Source organism: Neovison vison, chromosome 1, assembly GCF_020171115.1.
Source record: "Neovison vison isolate M4711 chromosome 1, ASM_NN_V1, whole genome shotgun sequence".
NCBI classification, from domain to species: Eukaryota; Metazoa; Chordata; class Mammalia; order Carnivora; family Mustelidae; genus Neogale; species Neogale vison.
In genome coordinates, this window is record NC_058091.1 from 83,729,409 (window position 1) to 83,745,353 (window position 15,945).

The window sequence follows — 15,945 nt, forward strand, 5'->3', positions numbered from 1 at the left end:
GCTCACTGTCCCTTCTGGACTGTCCCTCTTTGTCCCTCTGGATCCACTGGCTTGTCCACCCTGCCCTGTGCCCAGGAGGGAGACCCTCCGCTAGGGCTCCCAGTGGGGTTTATACCAGGAAGAGGCACCAGCAGGTGAGCAGAGGGTGGAAAGAGAGTGAGGTTGCCTGGGCTCATCTTGGGAGGTTCCCCAGGAATCCAGGAACCTTGGCCTCCACGGACCTCCTCAGGCCTGGAGTAGTAATGGCTTTCTACTGTTGCCAGCCTGGTGATTTGTCACCCCTCATGGCTTCCCTAAACCCTGAGCTCTCCTTCATAAATAGCCCCTTATTACTCACCCAGCTACCCAGGCGCTGGACTGACCTGCTCCGTTTGGATCCCCCCCCTCCGTGCCGTCTCTTCTGCCACCAGCTGCGCTGCTGGGCCCCCAGCTTCCCTGCCTTGCGTTTCATCACATGTGATTTGTGATAGTCCAACAAGCTATCAAAGTGCTTTGGCTAAACATGGCGTGCTGGTCAGAACGTTCTCTCCCGTGAACCCCCCTCTTACTCTCACTGATACTTCTCTGCTCCCTGTTTCCTCTGTTAGGATTTATTCACACAGGTGACGCTCCCCTTCCCGGCAGCAAACTCCAGGGCCAGCTCACATTTTTGGTGAAGCTCTGTTCTTTTGACTACCTCCTTCTTTCCCCACTGCACCTGGTATGTTGCCTGGGACACATCAGTGCTTACTGTTGCAAATATCAACCCATTGTGGGAGTGACTGGGAGGCCCCAAACGTTCTGGATGATGCAAACAATGCGATTTACCGAGCAATGACTACACAGCAGCCACCTTCCATCCATTGCCTTGTTTTGCCCTCGCCACAGGAGTACCAGGGCAGTGTTATCCCCATATTACATATGGGGAAACTGAGGCATAGTGAGGGTAAGCAACTTGCTCCAGATTCCACCTCCAGAAAGGGCTAGAGCCAGCATCAAGGCCTCCTGCCTTTCGTCCACTCTGCCCCAATGGTGCAGGTGGTGATGACGTCTCGGGGACAGTCAGGGACCCTGACCTGAATGGGGACAATTATGACATTACTGAATGTCATTAATGGCCAACGGAGCAGTGCCTTCTGAAGAGGCCCTTCCAGACTTTCCTGAATGAATCACTCTGACATTAGCACACTGCTGCTTTCTATGAAGCTTGGCCAAAAGGCCTCAAAAGTAATTAGTTCACTTAAGTAGGCTAAATGTTTCCTCAGCAATCTGGTTTCCGCTTTAATTGGCTCAGAGTCTTAGAGAAGGCGAAAAAAGTAAACTTTAGCCCAGCCCCTGTGGAAATATTTCCCATACATTTTATGGATAAAATTCACCCCCCTTTAGCCACTTGCTCCTGCCACGCCTGGGGGTAAGGGGTAGTGATGGGGTAAGGACAGATGATGCTCTGGCCAAGCCACGGACAAGGAAGATGAGGTTACTAAAGTCTGGGTTACTGAAGCTGGGTTTTTTTTGTTTTTTTGTTTTTTATTTTTTTAACATTCCTTCTTTTTTTTTTTTTTTAAAGATTTTATTTATTTGACAGAGATCACAAGTAGGCAGAGAGGCAGACAGAGACAGGAGGAAGCAGGCTCCCTGCCGAGCAGAGAGCCTGATGTGAGCAGAGAGCCCGATGTGGGGCTCGATCCCAGGACCCTGAGATCATGACCCGAGCCGAAGGCAGAGGCTTTAACCCACTGAGCCACCCAGGCGCCCCTGGGTTACTGAGGCTTTACTGGCTATTCTCATTCTGGTCTTGTCATCTGGGAGGGACTCCCCAGGCTCTTGGCAGAGCTTGGAAGCCCCGCTAAAGAGCTGGGACTTGATTCAAAACGGAGAGGAGTCACTGAAGCTTTCCAGGCAAGGCAATCTCCTAACTGAATGTTCACGTTGGTCGGACACCAAATGAAGGCCGGGGTAGATGAGACGGGGCACCGGCTGCTATATCCAGTTTTAGGCCACCAGAGGAGGTCTTTTTTGTTGGGCCTGGACTCCTTTTGTCTCCCACTCAGACTGGGGCACCCTGAGGGCAGGGCTGTGTCCCCCCTCAGACTAGGGTTCCTTGAGGCAGGGCTATGTCTCCCCTTCAGAATGGGGTTTGCTGAGGGCACAGCTATGTCCCCCCCGCCCCGGACTGGGGCTCCCTGAGGCAAGAGCGTATCTCTTCCTCAGCCTGGCTTACACAGGGCAGGAAATTTCCCCTCCACCATGCTTCTTCCTACAATAGCAGGGATAAAACTCCATGTTCTTCCCACCTTACTACTTTTCCCAAGGGCCTAAATGCTGCATTTCAAAACACATCAGGTGGGATGTCTCCAGAGTCAGACAAACAGACAACGAGGGACAGGCGATGTGTCTGGGATGGGGAAAGGACCACCTACCTCCCGCCACTGCTTGTTCTCCATCCCTTGAGTATACATAACACATACTGTGGGGAGAGGAGAAAAAGAGGGTTAAAACCCCAGGCCAAGAGAAAGGTGGGTGCTCCAGATGGGGAGATCTCTGGAGGGGAAGGGCACCTCAGGAGACGCTGGCCTGGGCAGCACTGTTGAGTCTGGAGTTGGGGGGGGTCAGCTTGGAGAAGGGGGCCTAGAATATAGAAGGGGACCCTCCTCTCAAAGGACCCTCCTGGAGGGGGTTGAGGGTAATTCACATCTAGGCCAGAACATGATGGAGGGCACATGGAGGACTGGGTTGCAGAGATGTGTTGGGAGAGAGCATCTGAAACCCAAATCAGTCATCCTTTTAGAGCCCAAGGCAACCTCATGAAGCCTATTACTATCATCAGCCCCATTCCACACATGGGCAAACTGAGGCTCCCCAAAGACCCATCAAAGGTTAGAGAGTTGAATGGCATTGCTCAGGGCTAGATCCCTGGACTCGAAAATCAGTGCTCGTCAACACCCTAGACCACAGCCAGTTGGGGCTCTGAAATGTACTGCGTTTTGGGACTGAGAACTTCTGGCCCCCAGACACCCTGACCTCCACCAACCCCCCTGGTTGGGCTGAATTTTCACAGGTTCCTGCGGCCTGGGAAGGGTCAGAGCCCCAGTTCTCCTCCAGACAGTATCAGTGAGACAATAACAGCCTGGATGGGCCGGGAAAGGGGCCTAGCGCCTCATTAGAGCTCAGGAAGGGCTCAAGTGTATCACTACCATCCGTCACCATGTCATTGCTGTTGTTGTTACTGTTATTAGTGTCAGAGCAGGACTTACGTGGGTCGGACTTGGAAAACATGTCTTTGTCCAAGAGATTCCTAAAAGAGGGGGAGAGAGGAAGAGTTAGCACAGCCAGAGGAGAGGAGGGTCTCAGGGGAGTCAGGCCCAGGGTGAGACCCAGAGACAGCCTCAGGCCTGGCCACAGGCAAAATAGGAAGAGAAGTTTCCTTGGGCACACATCTCTTGGGTGCTCATTAAAGCAGGCACAGAGCGGGCCCTGGAGGCCCCTCAGCCCTGCTTCCTGAGCAGTGTGGCTGTCTACTCCTACCCCCCAACCCGTGCCATGCACTCTGGGTACCCCACATCCTGCAGGACCTCACTCTCGAGCCACATCTCCATCTGCCCAATGGCTTAGCCTGTTCTAGAAATTCTCCTCATAAGACATCTCTACTTCTCAAAAAAAAAAAAAAAAAAAAAAAAAAAAAGTAAAACAAGCAAACAAAACTTAGCCACATAGTGTCCCATAATTCCCTGCAGGCTCTAGGTAGAGCCAGTTTATTGCATCTGTCACCTATGTTGGTAGAAGAACCAGTGAAACCTCCCACAGGATGCAGACTCATTGGAACGGGGTCCTTCTGTGGTCAAGGCCAAGGACGGAAGCTAACATGTGGCCCTGATCATCAGACTTGGAAGCACGTCAGCAGGATGGTGGAGACGCTGAGGGACTGAGAGATGTGGAAGAGGGGGCCCGCTGCTCCCGCTCTGCTTCCATGTAATCACGGCCCCCGCTCTTGAACCCCAGGGAGGGGTCAAGCACGTAGCTAAGCATTCTGCAAGTACTAGCTCCCAATTCTCACACAGTCCTGCAAGGTCAGTACGGAGCAGGCATCATCCCATCTTACAGATGTGGAAGTGGAGGCACAGACGGATCAGGCAGGTCTAGGTCCTGCACCTCTGGTGTTTTCCATTCCACAGTGACATGCTGCTGTTACAAAGCAACACAGCCCACTGGAACCTCAGTTTCAGGCTGGGAAGTGACTCCACTTCTCTGAACATCTGTTTCTTCATCGTACCATAGAGCCAGTCCTAAAGATTGTGGACTCCCTATCCTATCTCCTCAGCCCTTCTAGTTCCTGGACACACCCAGGATTTCCTCCTATGCTACTTCTCTCCAAAGGGCTCTTTCTGGCAAGCCAGCTGCAAATACCAGGATGTTTATCCGCCCCTGGGGCAGGATCTGGGGGATAAATACCCAGTTTCTTGTTCTCTCCCACCACCGACCCCGGGCAGCTGCCAGGCATCCTCCATTCTCTTGTTCCTCACTCCGTCCTAAAAGTAAGTTCTGCCCAGAGGTCCCCAAGGTTCATCTTCCTCCTCCCTCCACTCCACATGAACCCCTTTCTCAGAAAGAAGAAACAATTCTCACTAGTCTGTGTGCCTCCCTGACCACCAAACTCCAACTGTCAGAGCTGGATGGAATGCTCTGGATCATCTGTTTCATCTTCTCCCAGAGAAGGGGGAACTGAGGCCCAGGGAATGGCAGGGAACAAACAGAGGTAGAGCCAGAAAGACCTGTAAGGAGTCCTTATCCTGGCTCCCTCACCAGAGCCATCAAGAGTGACAGCCTATAGGGCAGTTTGACCCCACAGTCAATTCCTGCCCCTCATCCTGAGGTGGGAGCCAAAGACCGGCTGATGGACAGACAGATGCAGTCGCCACCTGCTGCTGGGGAGACCCTGATTGTGTTTACGAGCCACCCCAGCTTTAGTCCCCAAGATTCCCAGCGGTGTCTCTGAGGGTGGGGGGGATCCCGAGATCCCCAACCTCTGTCCCACTCTCTTCTTTCAGGGATCTCTTCCCAAAAGGCAGCCACCCCCAGCTAGCCCTCCATGACCCCAAGACACACACCCCCTCTGTTGGTCTCCACCGCTCCTGCACCAGACCTGCTCCCAGCCGGCTGTCACTTTGGAAACCATCTGATAAAACTCCCAGGCCCCTGCAGGGAGCAGCAGATGAAATGACAGGCAAGGTGGCGGAAGGGGTGGGTAGGGGGTGGCGGCGGGGACGCAGAGCCAGGTAAGATACCACTTTTACATATGCTCAGTCACACCGAAGAGGGCTGACCCGTTCTCCTCCTGCAGGATGCTAGGTTAGGGGACACAAGTGCCTGTCTTGATTTCAGTAAAGGACAAAATGCCTTCACCCCAAAGAGGAACCTCTATTCTGGTGAAACCTGAGGCAGGGTGAGGAGCTGGAAGCAATAAAGAAGGGGGGCCAGGAATTTATTAAAGAGAGTGCCGGGGGTTTATCTTTGTATTCTATAATAAAATTCTACAATTGCTCAAAAGCTTAGAACACTCAAGTTGGAAGGGACCTCCGAGGTCACCTTTTCCAATTCTTTTATAAATCAGGAATGTGAGACTCGGGGCACCTGGGAGGCTCTGTCAGTTTAGCAGCTGCCTTCGGCTCAGGTCATGATCCCAGGGTCCTGGGATCGAGTCCTACATCAGGCTCCCTGCTCAGCTGGGGGCCTGCTTCTCCCTCTGCCTGCCCCTCCCCCTGCTTGTGCTCTCTCTGACAAAAATAAAATAAAATAATTTTTTTTTTTTAAAGGAATATGAGACTCAGAGAGAATCTCTGACTTCTCCAGGGTCTGGCTCTGGAACTCAGGTTTTGTCATGTTCAGGCTAGTGCGACCCTGGATTTCAAACTCTGTGTGTGTGTACGTGTGAGAGAGAGAGAGAGAGACAGAGAAACAGAAGACGACTGACAGAGAGACAGAGGGAGAAGGAGAGAAGGGGTCCTAGCTTCAAAGAGAAGCAAGCAGGGATTTCCCTGGCTCTGCCCACCCTCCCAGCTGGGCGAGAGGGACACATCTGGAATGAGAAACAGAACAAGCCACGTAGCTTCAGGGGCTCCTGCCCCATGGCCTCAGGCCTCTCACTGGGTCCTGTGGCTGGGGTTAGCTCACCACAGCCCCTGAAGAGGCCGAAGACCCCAGTCCCTCCGCCCTGCTGAGATGATCCTCATCATCCTTCCAGACTCATTCCAATCTATCCTCCTCCATTCTGCCTGCCCTGAACAGGCCCTGATCAACAACCATCTCTCCTCCCCTCGGCCGAGCTCTCTTTGGCCTGTAGTACACAACCCCCTGACTGGTAGGACCCCACGTTCCTGCTCAGCACACCCTGGGCTGCAAAATAAGGGGCGTGTCGATCTCTCACACCGGCTGGGTGCTCCTCCATGCTAGGGACCTCTGCTGTGGGCCAGCCCTGTACCTGACTCAGAGCTGGGCGGGGGCGGGGGGGGGCGGTGGGCTGGGTGATGGGATGGATGAAGGAAGACCAAAGGAATGGCCCCATGGCAGAGGGAGGCTCTTGTCTCTCCACCTGCGTGGTGTCCGATCGCGTTCAGGGACGGTCCCTATACTTTCTGTTAGCTGCACAGCCTGATGGCTAAGTGCCTGGGTTCACATCCCAACTCTGGCCAAATGACTCGGCTTCCTTGTGCCTCAGTTTCCCTGTCGGAAAAGTAGGACTAACACAGTTCCTCTCGTCAGGACTGCTCTGGAGCATCTGTGCAAAGTGGGGCTATTCAGAGGACTGGTCATCCCTGGCCTGGTGCTGAGCAGGGCAGTCTCCCTCATGGGGGGGTGCTCAGGTTCCCTTGGTGAGAAAATTTCCCACAGACACACAGGGATGGGCAACACAAGCCACCTCTGCCCTCACCTGTCCAAAGAAGCTCCCCCCACAAGCGCATATGCCCCCAGCACCCCACTGTGAGTCTGCTGAATCACCCCGCTGGCCAACAGCAGCCCTGCTCACCTCAGCCTCAGGCTCCTCCTTCGTCTCCTGTCCTCTCCCCTGCTCAGCTTCGAGGCCCTTCTGCCCCTTTGCCCAAGTCCCTGCGTCCTACACCCCTCTCTGGTCCCTTCACACTCGCTCCTCTCTGTGCCTCACCTCAATGCCTGTTCTACCTGAAGCCCCGTGGCCCGCTGAGCCTATTCTCGTGACCTTGAGATAATGGCTTCCCCCCTCAGGAGCCTCACTTCCTGGGACTCGCCCCTGTCCCTCCTTGTAAAAACGTAGATTCTTGGTTGGGCCCCTACCCAGGGCCCAGTTTTGCAGGTCTGGATGAGGCCCTGGAAGTCAGGTTTCAACTAACTTCTGCCCCATACACACCCACCTTCATCCAACACACACCCAAACACATCGTGCTTCTGATGGCAGCAGTCTTGAGGACCTCAGTTTCCCCCACTATAACAATGTACACCCACGCAGCGCCAGAAAGTTCTTCCGTGTCCCTCACCCCAACACACTGAGGACTCCCGAGCCAAGAGACAGTGGGTGAATTTCCCACAGACACACACCAGTAAGAAGCAGAGGGGAAGGAAACCAGGTCTTCTGGCCCGAAGCAGGGCCCTAACCACAGGGCATAGACAGATCAGACCTAAGTGCTTTTTCTCCACTTTCTGTCTTTGGAGAGCTCAAAGAGAAATTTTTTCCAACAAGCAAATGTATTTTTTCCCCAAAAGAGCATAAAACCCTTCAGCTGTCCGCACAGCAGCCTGGAGCTTAGCTTCTTTTGTTCCTTAAATCAAGGCCAGGAAACGGAGCCCAGGGCCCCTTTCCTCCTTGCTTTCCCCCAAGGAATCATTTTTCAATTCAATGGCCGCAAGAAAACCACCATGCACTGGGGGCTGAGATCAGAAGTCTCCAGGGCCCCAGCAAAGAAAGCATGGAAAGGTTATAATAAGACCTCTTTGTTGGTACTAAAGGAGGGAGCCTAAGGGTCCCGCACTCCCATCTTGGAGGCTTACAAGAGTAGGGAGTAAAGGCTGGGATTCTCCAGTCAGAGACAGGAGAAGATATGGCCGTGTCCTCAGGGAGCTGCAGTCTGAGGGGGGAGACACAGCCCTGCCTTCAGGGAGCCCCAGTCTGAGGAGGAAGACACAGCCCTGTCCTCAGGGAGCCCCAGTCTGAGGGGGGAGACACAGCCCCCTGCCCACAGAACAGTTCAGCCTCAAACACCCTGCCCTGCCGACACCACAGGCAGGCAAAGAACATGGGAGCAGGGAACATTAATCGCAGATATGGTCTACACCAAGTCTTTTGTTGGGTACTTAATCCTTGACACCCCATTTACCCTATGTATCAATGACAGGAGGTTGGCATCACCTCATTCTAGAGGCCAGGAAGCTGGGGCTGAAAGGTGCGCACAATACCATCCACCTTGTGGGGGAACATGCTGAAATTGAACTCTGAAGCCCAAACCCATCTAGAGGTGCCTATGGGAAGTGTCTGCATTTCCAAACCCAGGCTGTCCCAAAACTCCCATTCCAACCAGCAGCACCCATTCCCAATCTTACTCTCCCGTGTCCTGCCCCCGACCTCATCAGGGCTGTTCCCAAAGGGAACAGCTGCAGAGAGGAACTGGAGGGCTATCCATTCCCTCCTGCCCTGCTCTCCACCCAGACATGCAGAAGCCATCCATGAAAAGGAGGGAGCTGGGGAGGAAAGGGATGTTGGCGCCCAGCCCCTGGCACTCGCCCATCTCCCCTTTCAGATCCGGCTCCTCACCCGCAAGCTCTGTCTCCCTGCCAAGCCACCTCACCAAGGTCTAAAAAGCAATTTGCACATGGTTTCAAGAGCTCTCTTTCCTGAGACTATTTGCATTATTATTATTATTATTATTATTATTAATTACTGCAACAATCATCCCTCCCATGCCATGTGGCCAAAGGAAGAGAGCATGAGCTCTGGCCTCAGAGGCACCCACACTGAGTCCCCCCGCATGGCCACATGGTAGCGCTGTGACCCTTGACAAGCTACCGAACCTCAGTTTCCTCATCTGTCCATGGGGTCATGTCCCTGCCTTCCACTATTGTGAAAGCAATAGCTTAAAACAGAAATGCAGGAAGTCTGTCGGATTCCTCTTGCCCTTATGCCCCCTCCTGTCCTATCCATCAAGTCTTAACGGTTTCTCCTTCAAAAACACATTCCAAGTCTGTCCAATCTCCCTCACACCACCATCACCACTGTCTCTCCCTTGGGTGCTGTGGTGGCTTCTGGCCTAGCAACAGTCTTCAACTCCTGCCTCTCCCCACCCTAGCCTACCCACCAGCAGCCATTCTCTTCACAGCAACCAGAGAAAGTTTTTTAGAAAATGAATCAGATCAGGGTGCCTGGGTGGCTCAGTTGGTTAGGTATCTGACTCTTGGTTTCAGCTCAGGTCATGATCTTGGGGTCTTGGGATGGAGCCCAGCATGGAGTCTGCTTGGGACCCTCTCTCATTCTCCCTCTGCCCCTTCCCCACTACTCTCTCTCTCTCTCAAATAAATAATAAGTCTTTTAAAAAGAAAAGAGAGTCAGATCGCATTACTCCTGTTTAACAACCCAAACCCCAAAATGCTGTTAGGACATCAGACTCCTTAGCTTGGGTCACAAGGCCGTGACCCAAACACCCCCTCCACACAGTTCCTCCAGCCCCCCATTTCCTCTCTAACCTCATTCTCCTTCCCTTCCCTGTATCACACTACTCCAGCCACAGTAGCCTCCCTGCAGTTTTGCAAGCATTACCAAGGCCTTTTCTGCTACAGGGCCTTTGCACTTGCTGTTCTCCCTATCTGAATCACCTTCCCTCTAAATCCTCCCCCAGCTGGCTTTCTCATCCTTTGGATTTCAACTCAATGTCACCTGCTTGTCCTGTCTAAAGTGTCCCCATCAACCCCAAACTTACTTGCAGAGCACCTGTCCCTATCAGACATAATTGAACTGATTTTTTTTTTAAGATTTTATTTATTTATTTGACAGAGAGAGATTACAAGTAGGCAGAGAGGCAGGTAGAGAGAGAAGGAGGAGGAAGCAGGCTCCCTGCTGAGCAGAGAGCCCGATGCGGGACTCGATCCCAGGACCCCGAGATCATGACCTGAGCCGAAGGCAGCGGCTTAACCCACTGAGCCACCCAGGCGCCCTGAACTGATTTTTTTAAAAGTATGTATTTGTTCTATTACCACACCGCACCATTTTGAGTTCTCTGAGGTGGTCTGTGTGTCTTGTTCACCACTATATCCTCGGCACTTCAAACTGTGAAGACTCTCCATAGCAAATAAGGATCAGTGTTAACTACTGAAGGAATGAATGTATCAGTAGCGTTCAGTTATTGGTACCTATTGTCATTATTAATTTTATTTAGCATACTCCAGTTTATATAAAACTTCACAAATATAATCTCTTTTGTCTTCATAACAACCTTATAGAATGTGGACAGGACCAATATTTCCCCCCCTTCTACAGATAGAGACTGAGGCAAAAGAAATAATGACCTGGCCAAGATTTTAGAGAGGATAAGCCAGGAATCGCATTGACTTTCAGTGTCCTGCCCAGGATTCTTCAGTGTCCAAAGGCATAGAGCTCTCCTACTGGGACCTTTAGGCACTATGCTAGGTCGTCAGAAATGAGTAATAGTAGAGAACAGAGGTACCCTGCAATGCTTTGTTCACGAATGTTTGCCAAATTATCACACTAAGTTTTTAGTGGTTTTTTTCTTGCCCAGGAAACAGGAAGAGAGGTAGTCAGGGATCCAGCCAAGCTATGCTTGGAAAATAAGTCCCTGGTCACCTAACATGGGCTGTCAACTGACCATAGAAAAATCTGAAGAGCTAGTCCTCAGAGACACCAAACTCTAGGCCCCTCACACCTCCAGGGAGCTCAGGTAGCCTATGGATCCCTTTGAAATTCTCCTGTGGCAGAGGCCACGGCTGTCCACCCAGCAAGCATGCCTCACTCTCTTCCCACTAACAGAATCTACATTAGTTCAAGTGTCTGGTGAAAACACTCAAAGTCCTAGAGGGTAGGTTCCTGTCCCTTGTTGCTATCCACTGAATTGTGTACCTCCTAAAATTTATATATTGAAACTCTAATCCCCAATGTCACAGTATTTGGAGACATGGCCTTTGGAAGGTAATTAGGATAATTTAAGGTCAGGAGGGTAAGTCCCTCATGATGGGATTAGTGCCCTTACAAGGAAAGACACTAGAGAGCTTACTCTTTCTTTCTCTGTCATGGAATAGCACAGTGAGAAGGTGGCTATCTGAAGCCAGGAAGACAGTCTCTCCAGAGCCTAACTATGCTGACACCTTGGTCTCAGACTTCTGTCCTTGAGAACAGTGGGAAATAAATTTCTGTTGTTTAAGCCACTCATTCTATGGTGTTTTGTTATGGCAGCCCTTGCTAACGAATATGTTAGTCTAGGTGCACATGAGACCTGGCTTCAGCCACTGAAATAGAAGGGCAAATGTGGTGAGAGATTTGGGAGGGAGGATAAGTTTCAGATAAAAAGAACTTGTCAAAGAGAGGGCTTTGGCCCTCCGTCTTGCTTCCTACCTTTGTTATTACTGTTTGTTTGGGTTTTTTAAAGATTTTATTTATTTATTTATTTATTTATTTATAGGGGGAGAAAGAGAGTGAGAGAGAGAGAGAACATGTGTAGGGGGCGAAAGAGGGAGAAGCAGACTCCCCACATCCACTGAGCAGGGAGCCCAAAGCAGGACTCAATGCCAAGACCCTAGGATCATGACCTGAACCAAAAGCAGACACTTAACCCATGAGCCACCCAGCCACACTCCTTGCTTCCTATCTTTGGATGTGGTTGTGATGCCTGGAACAGAGGCAACCATTTTGTAAGAAAGAGGTCGACCATTTGGGGTGATGGCAGAGTAGAAATACAGCTAGCTGGGTCCTTGACAGCAAAGTGAGCTGACAAACTCACACTGAGACAATCTACCACCAAACTCACTGTGATCTGAGAAAAATAAGTATATTTTGTGTTCGAGCCACTATTTCTGATATCTATAGCCAAAGGATTCCTAGCTGAACCTGACTCCTCTGTGCTCCAAAGCTTCCCAGTCTTATTCCCCTTATCTCCTCCCCACCCTCTCTTCCCAATGGTAGGTCATCTCTACCAATGGGTCTAAGCAGGGAGAATTGGGTCTAAGCAGGGAGACTTGTGAGCTGGGAGAGAAGGGATGGTAAGCTACATGAAAGCTGGCTGCCCTCCCACGACTCTCTGGTCTCTGCTCCCTGGGGATTTCTCCAGCTCTGGATTTGCCACACAGAGCCAGAGGCCATCATTGAGTAAGGAAGTCCTCTCCCATCCCAGGAGAGAGAACACCAACTCTTTGATGACAACTACTATCATTGGTACCCAGGCCCCTACCATGACCCCATGGAGACCCCAACCCCCAACCTCAAGAAGGCCTCAAGACTTTAAAGTCTGAGGAAACTGCATTTGGGGTCCTTTCTCCAAAATATGTTAACTATAACTTTGGGTAGGTCCCTTAACCTCTCTGAGCTCTGGTTTCCTAATCAGCAAAAAAGGGAAAATACCACTCCCTACCTTATGCGGTTGTTGACTGTCGATTGTGGTCAGGTTAAAAAGATACAGTAACTGCAGGAAAGCAGAAATCTAAGATGGTGCCGAGAGTTCTACCCTCCCATCCCCATACAAATCTGCATAATCCCCTCCCCTTGAGTGTGGGTGGGACCTGGTGATAGGGTAGACACTCACTCCTGTGATTACTGTTACTTAGAAAGGCTCCTGTCATGGCAGACTGGGGAGCCTCTCCTAATGGCTCTCAAGAAGGAAGCTGCCATGTTTTGAGAGGCCCACATGGCTAGGACCCGAGGGTGGCCTCTAGGAGCTGAGAACCTTCCCAATCCAACCACAAGCAAGAAAACAGGACTTCCATCTCACAGCTGCGAGGAATTGGATTCTGCCAACCATCTAAATGAGCTTGGCTTGGACCCTGAGCCTCAGATTGGGATCACAGCCCCTGCAGACAGCTTGCTTTCAGGGGGACCCTGAGCAGAAAGGCCAGATACGTTTCTGACCTACTGAAGCCGTGAGATTATAAACGGCTGTTGCTTTAAGCCGCTAGCTTTGTGGTAATGTATTAGGTGGCAATTGGAAATTAACATCATAATCTCAGTTTGAGCCAAATTGCTAATCAAGTAGGTCAAAAACAGCTGAATATAGGCAACTGCATATGGTTCGGCCTAATACAGATGTAAAGCGCCTAGCATGTAGTGAGCACTCAGTAAAGCCCACTGTTTCCATTCCCCCGGTTCAACTAAGGAGGGCCGTGGAATATTCCGTGGCTGGTTGGACCTTTTTTTTCCTAGCTCTGGCTTTGACAGCTGTCACGCAGTGCCCAGGCTCTTCCTTCCCCAAAGCCAACCTCCCCGAGCCTGTCAGAAGAAAGCATTCAGAGCCCATTCACACCCTCTTCTGAGACGCCCAGGGCAGGGCTCCTGAGCTAGGCTGCCTCTCAGGCCCCAGGGCAGCAAACCGCCAACCTGAACAGACAGCAGAAAATATCTTGGGGGCAGAGATGACAGCTGCCCACCAGCCCCGCCCACTGGCAGGGACAGGGCAGCTGCTTGAGGGATCCCAGCAGGGCCCAGCAACTGCCCACCTCTGGACCCTCCCCTCCTCGACCTCCGGATGGGTCTCAGGAGCCCCACCATGTGAAACTATGTACCCCTTCTTCCAGCAGGACCCCATGGAAGTACAAAGGTTTCCTGTTACATAAAAAATGCAAATCACTCTTTCTAAGCCACACTCTGCCGGTCCAGATCCCTGCATAAAGAGACCTGAAAAACAGTGAGGACTTTGGGGAATGGGACGCTGGATAGCTTGACTTCTGACTGGGTCTGGCGGGGAGGCTAAGAGTCAGGAGAGGTCTGGAACAGAGGGCCAGAGGGAGAAGAAGCTTGAGGCTCACATTTTCTACAGTGTCTGCTGGTATGTGGTTCCACAAACCATCTATCCTACTCACTCCCAAAAAACCCCTCAGAAAATCTAAATGTGCACAATATGTAAAATATATCTCAATAAAGCTGGGGGGAGAGGCAAATAAGAATCTCTCGATGGGTCAGATCTCCAGGACCTAAACAAACCTCGGGACCCAGCTAGAAAGACAGACTTTTTTTTGAAAATTTACTTTTAGGTGTCAAATAATGGGAAATTACCACTGGTGGATGAATCCACTTCACCCTCATAGCTATGATAAGAATTAGTGCGCATCTGCCTTCTGCTCGGGTCATCATCTCAGGTCCTGGGATCGAGCTTGGCAGGAAGCCTGCTCCCCAACCCCCTGTCTGCCTTTCTGCCTGCTTGTGATATCTCTCTCTCTCTCTCTCTGTTAAATAAATAAATAAATAAATAATCTTTTAAAAAAGAAAAGAATTAGCGCGCATCTCTTATAGATGAGGAAACTGAAGCACAGATGAAGTCATTTATGCAATGTCTCAAGGACAGGGCTGGGATTTGAACCCAGGTAGACAGACCCCACAGCCCACGTTCCTAACCATTGAGCCTAACCACCAGAAGCTTTACAATATTTGACCCTGAATCTACCAAAGTTGCTAACAACCACTGTTTGGGAGCGGACAATATAGATCTTCAGTCTAAGAAATACTCTACCCAAAGCAGGGACACAAATATGTCCCATCCCACAGTGTCAGGTGCTTTTAGCGGAGGTTTGGCTGGTGCTGGGGCTCAAATGTGCCCCTCTACCAGGCAGCTGGGCTCAGCTAGGAGTGCTGTAGGCTAGGCATAGTGGGGGGTTGGGTCTTCCCTGAGGCAAGTGCAGAGATAGACTCCTGGGGCTGCAGGGGGTGGCAGGGACCTTCCTAAGAAGCAGAGCACAGCGGGATGGTAAATGGCTCCCAGAAATGCTAGTTTCCAGTTACCTGAAATGTTGGGCCCCCTCAACTCCAGCTGCCCATTTTAGAGCCTACTGGAGTTCTCACCCCACCAACCCCTCTGCTTGCCTTACTATTTCCTGCCCAACCAGAATGTGTCACTTGGATGCCCAGGGCACCCCTTAGCCTCCTCTCCTGGGACCCTGTCAAGATCATGGGATACAATGGAGGAAGACTTATGACCATGGAGTGTAGAATATGCTGAAGAAAGCCATTCTGCGCAGCCCTCCCTCCTCCCCATGCTCCTCTTTGCCCCCTCCCCCTTTTCCTTCTCTCTCTCTCTCTCTCTCTTCTAGAACCCAGGTAGTTGGACCTTATTGAGGCAAAGAGATGGATTTACAAACTCAAGCCCACGCAAACTGTTTTCTTGTCTCCCCTCTATTCCAGGTGACTCCTGCCTCCTCATTCTTCTTCCCAGAACCCACTTCCCACCCCTGTGGCTTTCTGGGGAAGCCCCGAGGCAGGCCCTCCTCAGGCTGATGGGTCACATCTCTTGAGGGGGAAGAGATCCCAAACCACTTTGCCCAGGCACTCGGAGGCATCCATAGGTACTTCTTGAGCAAAAGGTCTGAGTCCTTTGGACACCTCCACTTTCAGAGAGCAAACAGGAGGGGCCAAGCACTACTGCCTTACAGGAATCATCGTAACCACTTACTGAGCACATGCCATGCCAAGCGAGTGCAAAGCAGTGTACTGGGTGCTTCTCGACCCTCGAGTCCTGGAAGTTGATTCCTCCAAAAGTATTTGTGGAGAATACATGCCAACCACTCTTCTAAGCACGGGAGCTCCCTCAGCAAGTAAGACTTCTCGAATGCAGGTTCTTTGTGTGCCCTTGTCAAATGGGGGCAATGGAGACTAAAAGTTTGTTGCAAAGGGTGAAGCAGCATCCATTTCAAGGGGTCGACCCTGAAGCCACTGCGCCATGCGCTCTCTGCCTTGTCTCCTCTCCACTACAGTGGAGGGTTTATGGGCCAAAGCCAGGGTAGGGATCCCTGCCTCAAATG

The 15,945-nt window shown here is 51.4% G+C and overlaps 1 protein-coding gene across 3 annotated transcripts in view; it reads right to left on the bottom strand.

Moving 5' to 3' along the window:
* Positions 1-15,945, bottom strand: part of CPNE5 (copine 5) — an 88,462-nt gene that overhangs the window by 70,490 nt on the left and 2,027 nt on the right. For all 3 annotated transcript variants that reach the window (XM_044250240.1, XM_044250245.1, XM_044250248.1), the window contains exons 2-3: positions 3,234-3,274; positions 2,400-2,446 (exon numbers count right to left, since the gene is read on the bottom strand). In XM_044250240.1, the coding sequence (XP_044106175.1) occupies positions 2,400-2,446; positions 3,234-3,274 (88 nt within the window). The remainder of the gene's footprint in view (positions 1-2,399; positions 2,447-3,233; positions 3,275-15,945) is intronic.